We start from the raw sequence: 12,562 nt of genomic DNA, 5'->3' as shown, positions 1-12,562 counted from the left end.
TCACAGCCCTACTCCTATTAATAATAACAGCATAGCCACCACGGTAACTGTGCCGCACTGCCCTTTGTGGAGCCCTTACCAAACTCCAGGCTCCATGCTGAGCGCATCGCAGTTGTCATGTCATGTCATGTTCCCAGCATCCTCCTGGGGTACACGTCCTCATTTGATCAATAAAGGGTATGAGGCTCAGAAAGGTAAAGTAATTTGTGCAAGATCACACAGTATGTGGCAGAGCCAGAATTCCAACCCACGTCTCTGGCGCCCCCAACACGGGCTTTTACCTGCTCTGTCCTGCTGCTCTGCTGGTTCCTGTTCCCCTCCTGCTGTGCTCTGTGTCCTTGTTTGGCCCCCTCGCCAAGGGCTCTCCGGGGCCTCGATCCAGGCATGCAGCTTGCCCTGCTTCTGAGTCAGTCTTGTTGCCCTGGGCCGAGCCAGTGTCTCCTGGGACAGTGCCTGGGGGGATGAAGTTAGGAAAACTCTCCTGACACTCGGCCAAGACTGAGAACCCCTGGGACGGAGGAATACCACCCTTTCACCCTCCAAAAGAGGAGGATACTCGCTAGTATAGAATTAGGGCGGGAAATACAGATTCAGAAGTTCCATGCATGAAAATGGAAGATATTTTCAAATGGTACCTCCCATTCAGTGCAGAACCTCGTGGTCCATGGCCTGTCAGCCAGGGGTGAAGTCCCAGAGACCGGCTTTCCCCTTGCTTTCAGAGGCCTCTGCCACCACTGTCAGACTGAGGGTGACCACTGCCACCTTCTGGCAAAGTGACTTAGGACACCATCCCCAAGACATCCCCAGGTTGTGGCCGTGCATCATGTCCTGTTGGTCTGTCTCACTGCGCTTTTCCTCGTTTCTTGAGGAGGATGCACTAAGGCAGGGATTCAGGAGCCTGATTTTCCCAGGCACATCTATATTTGAGTTAAAATAATCCCCTACTGGCCTTGCAGGATTTCTAAGAATAGCGTTATTTTGCTTGAGTTGGAGCAAATCGCTCTATTGTGAAGATGCCTGGCCAGGATCCGTGCCTCCTGCCCCAGCCTCCAGCTAGTACTGCCCAGAGGAGGGGCTGAGCCGCTGCCAGCAGTCACCTTTGCTCTCCTAACTAGCGCTGCCCAGAAGGCCTCCGCCTAGCAAGTGCGAAAGCCTTTGACGGGCCTGCAAGCTGCTTGAGACAGCAGCAGTGACTCCCCACCTTCAAGGGCCAGGAATCCGCGGGAAATGAGGTCGGTGAGTCTTTTTCCAGCCTTTTTCCTTTCCTGCTCCACCTCAGTCTCTTCTCCTCCTTCAGATCCTATTTTTTTCTGAATTTGTCTTCTTTAGCTACTCTACACCCTATATTGATCTTTTTTCATCCCTTAAAATTTGATTGCTTTTAACCAAAACTAGACAGCGTGAGGAATCTTTCCTTGAGCTCCCTGGACTTTTCATCACCATCTTGTCCCATTTCCTCTTTTGTGAATTCTTCCCCCCCCCCCCCCCCCCGACTTTGTCACCTCCGCATAGGTCTCTCTTTTTCTTTGAATATTTTTGTTCGTGGTGTGTGTCCTCTATCTTGACCCACTTATCCTCTCTCTTCCTAAGTGTGTGGGATAAAGTAGGAGAAAGAATTTAATTTGAGCAGTGGAAAAAGATTGTATTAAATCAAAATGAGCTGTTGATATTGAAAAATAATTTGAACTTTCAAGGCCTAAGAAATGCATTAAATTAAAATTTAATTGATATAGGCGAGTGATTATGTAAATGCTGCTTTTTGCCCATGATCCCATTTTGGTCAATTACATAGTTTTTATAGAACAATCATTCTCAACCAGGCACTTTTTCCAGTATCTTTAAGATGTCATTAATTTTTTTTTTAAAGCCTACTTTTAGAGGTTCATTTTTAAAGTCACTGTGGTTGAAAAGGCAATTATGTGCCTCCTGGCAGTTTTGAAAGAGTAGCTGTTCCCAGATGTGCCTCTAGGACAGATTGCCAAAACCCAGAGTGGAGCCGTTGGTGTGTGAACATCAGAGCCCTGCAGGGTCCTTGGGCCCTGGAGTGAGCTGTTCACCCCAAGTGAATCCTGCTCAGTGGTAGAGCTTCCTGTAAGTCCCTGGCACAGGAAGTTCTGAGAGTTGCTGCCAAGGTTCGACATTTGCTGCTTTGAGGGGCACGGTCAGCATGTGGCTGCACCGTGAGCAAGAATCACACAATCTTGGCTCAGGGGAGCCCACTACGGCATTGTTTTAAAAACCCTGGAGAAAGAGTAAAGGCAGGATTTCAGACACTGACAATGTCCATGTTCATGGACAACTTGAGAAATGTTTTATTGAATGTATCTTAACTATGGTTAATCTCTCTCTCTCTCTCTCACACACACACTCCATTTGCCTAACTCTAGTGTATAGAAAAACAGAGGGGTGTCCTTACACCCAGTTTTCCCATTCATTGGCATTCCTGACTTCATGCTCCTCTGCCCCAGTGTGGACTTAGCCTGCCAGGAGTGGAGAGCAGGAAGCAGCAAGTGGGAGATGTAGCAAGAGTGACTCAGTTTTACCCGCTATCCCTGGAGAGCGCAGGAGGAAAACTCTTAGTGTGGTGGGGTAACTCAGAAAACTTGCTTAAGCCTCACCAGGGAGCCGATGATGCAGAAAAGCAGAGTAAAGGCCTCAAGGGCTGGAGGCAGTCCTGCCAGCGCTGCAGCGCAGGGCTTGAGTTGCAGAACAATACCATCCCCTGTCTCTTGCATAATATAAATTATAATGGGGTAGCCACATTTCCCCCCAGGATTGGGCAGCTAGGGTGGGAGAATGTAGAACAAAGCACCCATCCCTACCACAGGGCTTAGAGGCGGCACAGGGGAGTGGAGTCAGAAGGCCCTGGACTCCATTCTTGCTTTGTCTTTTGTAGCTAAGGGCACATTTTCTTAACCTCCCTAGGCCTTAATTTCCTTGTCTGTAAATGATATATTAATGTATTTCCTAGAGTTTTTACAAAGATTGAGATGATATTAGTAAATTACCAGCTACTATTAGGCACTTAATAATGGGAACTGCTATTATTTTTACTCATAAGCACAGGTAAAATTTTCTTCCGCTAGGTTTGCAAGACAAACATAAAAAATTGAAAGAATAAATTATATATACCCTGGATGTTCAGCTGAATCCATACAACTTCAGTTTGCCCTCTTAAAAGTTTGATGAACTGAACCCACATGCCAGACTCTGGTCCCACGGGCACTGTGAGAAATGAAAATCTTGTTCACTCTGAGCCACCCCTGCCCTGGGTTAGCCTGGGATGGCTGAGGTTTCTTTTCCCACCTGCACCAAATAAGAAACAGCTTCAAGAACAGTCAGTCAGTCATTTCCTCTGTTGCCTTCACCCTCCCATCTTTCCTACTTCTGCTTTTCAAAATACATAAATTGTTAACTCTCCAAGCTATTTTTTTCACCTTATAAGAACTGTTTCTCATGTTTTTTAACAAGTCTTTTCACCCTGGCTGGGTCGCTCAGTTGCTTGGAGTATTGTTCTATACACCAAAAGATTGTGGGTTCCATATCTACATTGTGGGTTCAGTCCCCAGTCGGGGCATGTATGTGAGTCAACTGAGTGACGTTTCTCTCTTTCACTCCCTCTCTCTTCCTCTCTCTAAACATATCCTCTGGTGAGGATTAAAATTTTTTTGAAAAAATATAGAAAATTTTTTTGAAAAAATATAGAAATCCATATTAGAAACTCTAGGGAGAAAATATTTTTAAAGAGCTCAGGCTTTTAAAAAAAATTCTTTGGATCTTTAAAAGCTTTTTTCTTCCCCATTTGCTTCTTACCTCAAGAACAGGTAATGGAAATTAACCCTCCCCTTACCATCCACAGATAAGGTGTAATTTCTCTATGGTTCAAAGATACAGGATATTGAGCTAAAATGATGGGCTGGATTTTAAGCACTACTTACATTGGTTCCCAACGAAGCTAATTTTTTATTTGACAGGCATTATTTTTCCAATCAAATTCCTGCAATCAAAGTGGATTTTTAGTTTTCTTTGATATTGTAGCATTTTATCAGCACAATAATTCCATTTAAAACAAAACAGACAATACAAAATTCTTCAGAGCAATACTTCAAAATATGTATTTCCGGATCCCATTTGATCTCTTCTGCCCTATTTTCAGAAGTTAAATAAGCTTACATTCTCAGTCTACAGCAGGGAAAGGCTTGGCTGTGTTGGTAGAAGAAGTTAAGCCCTGTTCAACTTTGATGTTGACTAATCCTATCCTTAAGCAAAAGGGGGGGGTCGAGGAGGGAGGGGGAAAATAACTTGGTACCTGATGACTTTTCTTTATTCAAGTGGCGGGGAGACCTGGGACAGATAAAAATGGGGAGAGGAGAAGGGAGTAAGAAGGGGTGATAGAGAGGCTGTCTTTGCATAATACTTTACTCACAATACAGCAGTGTTAGCTTAATTCACATTGCACAAAATGTCCTGACCTTTACTGCTGAAACTAAAAATGGTTTCTATAGAGACAAGCACTTGAAGAACACTTAGTCATTAACATATATTGGATTCTTTGACTTGTCTTTTCAGGTTAGTTCATGTGTTTTGTTAAAGTTGCTACAGATTTTAGGGAAAGGTGTTGGGTCTTCAGCCCACATTCATGAATTCTGAATCTGGGTTAGCAGGCTCTTAGAAAATGGGAAAGGCCGACTGTTTAAACCTAACACTTTGGAGGGGTCGTCGCAGGTATAATGACCAAATACCCTACATTTTCAGGACACCCCCAATTGTGAAATCTGTTCCTGTAAGTGCACCTGTGGTCTCAGATTTAGTGCAATGCAGCCAGGTCCACGAGGGTTCAGATCTTATATTGGTTCCCAAGTCTCAGAGCTCAGTGCTCAGCTTCTGTAGGAATGTGGGTCGTGCCCTTGGAAGGCCGTCTCACACCACAGAGACCCCTGTGAGTCTGACTTGTTCCAGAGCCACAGTTTAGACACTTACCCCAAGCAGTACCTCTGCAGAGCAGATCACACCGCCGCACCTGCCATGGGTGTGTTGTGCTCCAAGGAAGGAAAGCACCAGGTTGAGGTGGAATCAAAACATGATTATGAGGGTTTTCTCAAACTGTTTTTAGCTGCAGAACTGTTTGTCAAATCATATTGTATAGGGAACCTTAGCGTATAAACAGGTTACAGCTGAGGTGGGGAGCTAGCAAACACCTCTGCCTCCATCCCACTCAGTAGCGGGCCTGGAGGACTCCGAGGAATGCGCAGGCCCGATCAGAGACTCAGGCTGAGCCAGGAACGGGTCTCAGCGCCTGCTGCCAGCTCAGCCAGGCTGGGTCCCCTTGTTCCAACTCTGCTGTGGAAACTCTCTGGAGGAGGACCTTTGGCTACTTGTCCCCATGCTTCTCTTGGTGTCACCTCCCAGGCTACATGAACGTACCTCCGGCCGGCAGGTTGTGTTGGGGTGGGGGTGCTCTACAGACCTCGCTCCTCTTGCTTAGCTCCTTCCCTCTCCGCTGGGACCCTGGTGTGGCGGATGCCAGTGCAGGATGGTGGGAGTGGAAGACACGTCGCTCTTTCTACCCCAGCCGATTTCTCCTGATTGCATTTTGTTTTGTTCAATAGATGATGATTCAGATCTGTACTCTCCTCGCTACTCCTTTTCTGAAGACAGTAAGTGACTTAGAATTTCCTGGTTGTGGGGGAGGAAGGGGGAGCATCGGATAGGGGAAGACATCCTGTTTTTCGTTTTCATCAGTTTTAAGTCTTTTGTACCCACTTTTCTTCTCCAGCCAAATCTCCCCTTTCTGTGCCTCGCTCAAAAAGTGAGATGAGCTACATTGACGGTGAGAAGGTAGTTAAGAGGTCAGCCACACTTCCCCTCCCGGCTCGCTCTTCCTCACTAAAATCAAGCCCCGAGAGGTAAGTGCTCCCTGCTCCCCAAAGCTGTGACTTGAGACTCTTACAGTCTGCCAGTCAGATACCACCTATCGCCACTGGGCGGCAGCCTTGGGGCCAGGAGTCAGGCTGACCTGATCTTGAACCCCAGCTCTGTCCTGTATTAGCAGGGACTTACTCTTCTTTCTGGGTTTCAGTGTTCTTATCTGTAAAATGGGGATAAATTTTACATTTGTAAGTGATGTTGCAAGGATAAGACAAGATAATACGTATAACATTTCTAAGTGCCTGGCTCATGGTATGGGGTTAATTAACACTGACTATAACTATCATCACTTTCTACCTTTTCACAAGAGAAACCTTAGCTGTAAGATTTGTCATGTGTTTTTATACTCTCTGTGTACACTGATGGAACCCAAAGCAGAGAATATAATTTTAATATGAAGCCACACTTTTTAATGTCAATTTATTTATGCAACAGATATTATTGAGACATAAGGTTTGGATTGGTCATAATGATGACATTCGTCATCTCTTAACACCTGCCCGGAATGACCCAGTATTCTTTCATTGGGTTCTTGTGAATTATTTTTTCCGAAAGACATACTCAGTTTCACACCCTGTTCCTTTTCCATCTTTGTAGACAAATGGATGGCTGTTTTGAGAGTCCTGCACAGGCGTAAGTGGCATCTGCCTGAGGAGTCTCATAATGAATTTGAAAGGAAGGCTGGGAATACCTATAAGTCCCTTACAAGTGCATTCATCAAACTGGGTGCATTCTGTGTGCAGATGGAACCAGATGCTGTGGGAACTATAAACACACATAAGTCATTGTCCCTGTCTTCAAGAGGTTTACAGCCTTGCAGGAAAAACTAAATATAATCACCATGCAAATGCACATGCATACAAATTTTGCAAACAATTTCCGAGGATTCCTGCATCCTCTGAAACCCACCACGGGGTCAGGTTAAGTTTGTGCACCAAAGGCCTTGATTTGGGTGATAACTGGGGTAGATATGGACTGGGGAACAACACGCTTATGATAGGAAATGGCATTTACTGAGTGGTTACTGTGGACCTGGTGATTTATATGCACTCTCTCATTTAATCCTTGCAACAACCCCATTTCTCTGATGAGGAAACTAAAGTAGCAAGAAGTAAAGTGCTCAGCCTGTATTGCTAGCTAACAAGTCCCATCGCAGGGACCAGAACCACAGCTGACAGGCTCCAGGACCTGCATTCTCTCTCCCTGCACTAGCATGAGTGGGAGGTGCAGGCATATTTGGGGAACGATGAGCTCAGGAGAGCAGAGCAAGGTGAAGGATTTTTCCCAAGCAAGCGTTGCTGCTGCTGCTTCCCTCCCTCCTCTTCTCTCTGCCTCCTGGTGCCTGGTTTTGAGCTCAGGACACCTGAGGCCTTTTGTGAAGCAAACACAGAGCTTTAACTGGTTGGTTTGAGAAGGGAACCAGCACAACTAAATGCTTTGCACCAAGTCCGATTTTATGCTTTGGATTTAAAAATTCCTTGATTAGACTACAGTCAGCCAAAGTCAGAACATGTTGGATGCCAATTTTCATGAAAATAGCTCTAATAGGATTTTCTTTCTACAGAAACGACTGGGAGCCCCCAGATAAGAAAGTGGATACAAGAAAATACCGTGCAGAGCCCAAAAGCATTTACGAGTACCAGCCGGGCAAGTCCTCCGTTCTGACCAACGAAAAGATGGTAATGTGCATATTAAAGTCCTTTGTCTCACTCTGCCATGTTCTTTAATCCGGATGCATTGTGCACGTGGATTACATTCTTTCTCCCTTGAGATAGACTTGCTTTGTTTAGAAGACAATGAAAAAATGAAGTATTTTTACCCTTTTCATTTTCGCAGGTGTTCATAAAATAAGTCCTGAGAGCCTGCTTTGAAAGAGTCTCATATTGTGGCTTCCTGGTGCTTTTTGTGCATGGTTTTAACTAATTTAGAATTTTCTACTAATGTAAAGATTGGTTTTGCTGATGTCTTTTTAAAAACATCTAACCATTAATTTAGCAGGCTTACTACTAACTGGACTAAATTCAGAGGTTTTTAAGTGAGTCTTATTTGAACATGCCTACATTTTGTAGAAGTGACTACTAGTGCATCATTAAAAGCGAAATAATTAATACGATGTTGTGATTAGGGGGGGAAAGCCCCAGGCTGTTAAAATATGTGGGTTAGGTCTTCCTTTTCTGACAAGTGCAGTATTGAGGACAAATTTCATATTCGGGCTGGTTTATGATTCCCCTCACAAGTTCACATCCCCAGGCAATTCTCAGTGGGGAGATGGCCTGTAGGGCACAGCAAACCACCCTGGAAAAGCGGCCTCTCCTGTGAAACGGGGAAGAATTTTTACAAACCGATTAGCTTCCCATCTGCCAATCACACTTCCTTTTCTTTACCCTTCATCTGAAAAAGCTGGTTCAGAATTCTGATCGTGGTTAAAGGGATTCTCCAAAGCTCCGTGACATCACAGCCCTCCAACCATGCTGGCAGGATGGAGCTATCATGCTGGGAACTGGATTTTATTAAAGCTGCTACCACAGAGTACAGAACAAGCAAGCCTCTGAAATACGGGGCGAATTAGTCTCCCTCTGCTCTCCTGCTCTACGTGTGTTTTGGGAATAATTGATTTGACTTTTACTAAGATAAAAATGTGACATCTTTAAAAGCACAAAGGGATCAGTAATTTTAATTAGGATAAAGCAGCCTGCAGAAATGCTTTAGAGGTGTCATTCTTCAGCGTTTTCTGTGCAGTGCAGTTATTTTAAGCAAAAGATTCAGAGAGGAGCAGAGAATTTTGCCTCTGGCTCCACCCTTCATTGGAGGCTCTCTCCCTGTTAGAAGGTAATGACCACAGAAGGTAACCTTCCACACGGGTGTTCCTGGAAAGAAAGTCACACTTTTGATGTATTCCTGACACTTGAGTAACCAGCCAGGACATGCCATCACGTATCAGTGCACTTCAGCGACCTCAGAGATTGTGGAGGCCTTTGGGTGCTTCATTTGGCAATATTATTGCTTATAGATGGTCATCGCTTTTATCAAAGGCTTGCCCTTTTCTTAATGTCTTCTTTGTTTTCCCCTCCTTTCCTTGGCTCCTAATAATTTGACCACTGTTCAGAACTAGGAAAAAATAACATTGTTTTGTTTTTCTCCTTGATATCACCATGGTTACAAATGTCTTCCACACCATAGTCCTTGGGATCGTTTATATTGTGTTTATAAACCCGGGGAAGTAACATATAGCACCCCATGGGGGCCGTCTTTGGAGAGCTGTCCTGACCACACACATGGATTGTAGAGCATCGACCGTTCCTGCCCAGGAAGCTCCCTGTGCTGGGCCAAGACCTCAGCCTGTCCCATCATGGGATGCAGACACCTAAGGGGCATCGCATTGAATCAAAGTGCCTCTCAGTCTGGTTAGCACTCTTCTTCCAAAGGGGCGCCTTTCATTTCGGGGAGAAATTCAGTCAAACCTTTATCTTTTCAGTCTACTCTTCACAGTAGTTGACTTAGTCCTTTATGTTTGATTCTTTTTATGTTTTCGAACAGAAAAGTTAGAACGTGAATTTCAGTGTGTGAGCCTCGCCTTTGGACATCCAGTATCTGGTTTGCCAGAATTTGAGGCCCCCCCCCCCCCCCCCCCAGACACACACACACGTTGTTTACTGTGGATGAGTATACTAACTAGCAACGAATGTAGAACCTAACTTCCTTTCAGAAATACACAATTCCTTTCGCGGGGGGGGGGGGGGGGGGTATGCTTTTGTTTCCAATTTGAGGTACTCATGTCTGCTTAAGCCTGGCGATTTAAGTTGGGACCTTGTTGGCACACCTCTCCCGTTTGCAGGAAGGGTTGAATGGCAGACTGTAAAGGCTTAGAGCTCATCTTGTCCCAAACCCTATAACCGCCTTCAAACACCCCAACAGGAGATGTCCAGCTTCGATGGCCTATTCAGCTGCTTGGCAAAATCGCAGGAAGTTCTTCATAACCTCTTGGCCTGTCTTACATTGTGTGAATCCACTTCTCTTCTGGCCTTGGAAATGGAGATCATTGGTCAGTCCCTGCTTTGTCGGAAGTAGCCTTTTTCAGGCTTCATTCCTTTTACTTTCTTCCAAATTCCCCTACAGGACTTGGGCTCAACTCAACAAACAGAATAACCTTCATATGCCAGGCCCTGGGTTAGATGTTGGGGTCCCTGCGCCCGTGGGGGAACAGTGGGAAGGACAGACACTAACATGGTAATTATACAACATATATTTGGAAGTAAAATAAGGGCTTTTACCCAACTTGGTTTCTTCCCAGTTCACGGTCACTTTGAGTTCCTCCTTGGCTTTTCAAGTCTGTCGCTTAACTCTGTTTTAGCTTTGTATCATCTGCACACTTAGTAGGTCTGCCCCCTTCTCATAGGGAGTGTGAGAAAGAAGTGCAAGGTGTCGTAAAGAGCACTGGACTCAGAAGACCTGAGCTCTGAGTTCAAGGTGTGAGTCTGCCTTCTGTCTTGGAGAAAGTCCTTTAACCTCTCTGAACCTCAGTGTTTTCATCTGTAACCAGAAGTATTATCTGGCCTGAGACCTCACTGAGGTCGTTAGTGAGAGGGTCGAGGGCAATAATGTGGATGAGAGGACCCCAAACACTATAAAGTGCTGTGCCAATGAGCATACTGTATTCAAATTACTATTTAATTAAAATTTGAAGCTGGTCTCTGGCTCCTGTTCAAGCAACAAAACTGTCCTTGAGGGCAACTGGGCATTTTCCTGGAAAGACACCTGCCCTTTCCAAGAGCTTTGCCAAGCTGGGAAAAGAAGAACCCCCGGCAGCAGGGAACTTAGCCTGGCATCGTGGAGCCTGCCCTGCCTTCCAGTCCCAAGACCCTGCTGTGCGTCCAGGAGGAGCTTTGCTGTTTGTTCCACAGCTGCGTGGGCGGCTGAGTTAAAAATGGCAAAATCAAATGCAGATGTTAGCAGATGTTCTCTCCAGGCAGCTCAAAGGACTGAGGCCACTGCCCTGGGCCCGAGCTGGTCCACATGCCTCCTGATTCTGTTCTTGGCACAGTATTAACCTCAGCAGTGGAACAATCTGCAAACAACCTTCGACGATAAAATGGGTTAATTCTTTCAGGTCTGAGTACCAACGCATTCAGGCAGTTTCCTGAAAGAGTTGGTACCTTTTTTTTTTTTTTTTTTTTTTTTTAAAGCCTAACCTATTCCCAGAGAGCAGCTTATAAATAGTCTCTAAAAATAATAAACACGAAATAGGTTTCATGAAACCCCATCATATAAGATTTAGGACATCCCAAGGTCTTAACTTTTTCCTGAACAGTTGTGTCCTTGTAGGTATGGGACCTCGCTTCACCGAATAAATACAGAATCCTTTATTTTACACGATTACCGAATCCACTGAGAAGGAGCACGACGTCTCCTTCCAGATTTAGGCCCTACGTCCCTGACGAGACTTGGGGCAGGATTTAGTCTGGAGGTTTCCCTCTGATTTCAACTAACTTATATTTAGTGGATTTTGGTTAAGGGAAAGTTTTCTGCCATATTTTCCTTGATTTTAATCAAAAGTAGAAATAGTGGTAAAGATTCTCCTAAGGGTTTTAAAGGTCACTGAGAGAGTTCACAACCATTTCTACAAGCTGCAAAAGGCCTGTTAACTGACCGTTAAGAAAAATGTATCCAGGAGGAGCTGCTTGGGGAGCCGTAGCATCGAAGACGCGCCCAGACCTGCAGCCTCTTTCCTCCTGTGTCGGAGCCCCGAGGGAGCGAAGTTTCTTACACACTGTTTGCAACCTCAGTGGAAAACGTACATTTCATATTTCGTCTTGTTATCAGAACGTCACCATCTCTCTCGTGACTATTAATGTTTTTTGAAATATACACATGTAAGAATTTAATTAAGCCATGAGCCTCTAACGCTTTTGTCTGCTGTGAATATATCTCCGGTTTATTAAGGGGAAACTTGATTTGCTTTCCAGGCATTCATTTTTAACTAATTATTTCCAGAAACACATGTTATTCCACAGCAAGGTACCAGATCTTTATAACTATTTGATTAAATATGAAATCCCATGGAATCAATTATCAGTCCGTGTGAACTACCCCTTAGAGTTCTGTAAAGTGAGAAATCTGACTCATTTTTGTAACATAACCCAGAAGTTTTCCCCGCCCCTGCTGTTCTGTTATCTGTCTTGTTCAGCTTTTCCCTCGCTTTAATTTTTCCCAGTTCTTTAACATTTATCTGTTAGAACATAAAGTGTATTCTATCTGTATTCATCCCCCACGGGTGCTTGTTTAAAATGTTTTTTCACTTGTGTCCTCTGTTGTTACTTATACCATCTTTCACTTTACTGTGTATGGGACATGGTTTCTCACCTACTCATGTGCCATTAAAGATGCAGTATTAACAAATTGGCTTTTATAAAAGTGTCAGTATTTGCATTTATTTTTAAAACCTTAAGGCAGCCTTGCAAATAAGCACTAAAACTGTACTAGCCCGTAAAAATTGTTTGCTCTACTCACCTGGCATAAGTGTCTAAATGTTTGGTGTGCTTATTTGCTCATAACAGTTATTCGTAAAGAGGAACTAAGGGCTTTCTTTTCTCCCACAACATGGGAATCCTGCTGGACTGTACCCATATTTGTTGTG

The 12,562-nt window shown here is 44.5% G+C and overlaps 1 protein-coding gene across 31 annotated transcripts in view; it reads left to right on the top strand.

The window, feature by feature from the left end:
* The window catches only part of SORBS1 (sorbin and SH3 domain containing 1), a 204,682-nt gene that overhangs the window by 139,155 nt on the left and 52,965 nt on the right, over positions 1-12,562 (top strand). For all 31 annotated transcript variants that reach the window (XM_081157853.1, XM_081157851.1, XM_081157860.1 and 28 more), the window contains 3 exons: positions 5,610-5,657; positions 5,777-5,906; positions 7,493-7,607. In XM_081157853.1, the coding sequence (XP_081013979.1) occupies positions 5,610-5,657; positions 5,777-5,906; positions 7,493-7,607 (293 nt within the window). The remainder of the gene's footprint in view (positions 1-5,609; positions 5,658-5,776; positions 5,907-7,492; positions 7,608-12,562) is intronic.

Source organism: Miniopterus schreibersii (genome assembly GCF_964146895.1).
Source record: "Miniopterus schreibersii genome assembly, chromosome: 14".
NCBI lineage: Eukaryota > Metazoa > Chordata > Mammalia > Chiroptera > Miniopteridae > Miniopterus > Miniopterus schreibersii.
The sequence above is the reverse complement of the archived record's forward strand: the minus strand, read 5'-3'. Positions and strand labels throughout refer to the sequence as shown.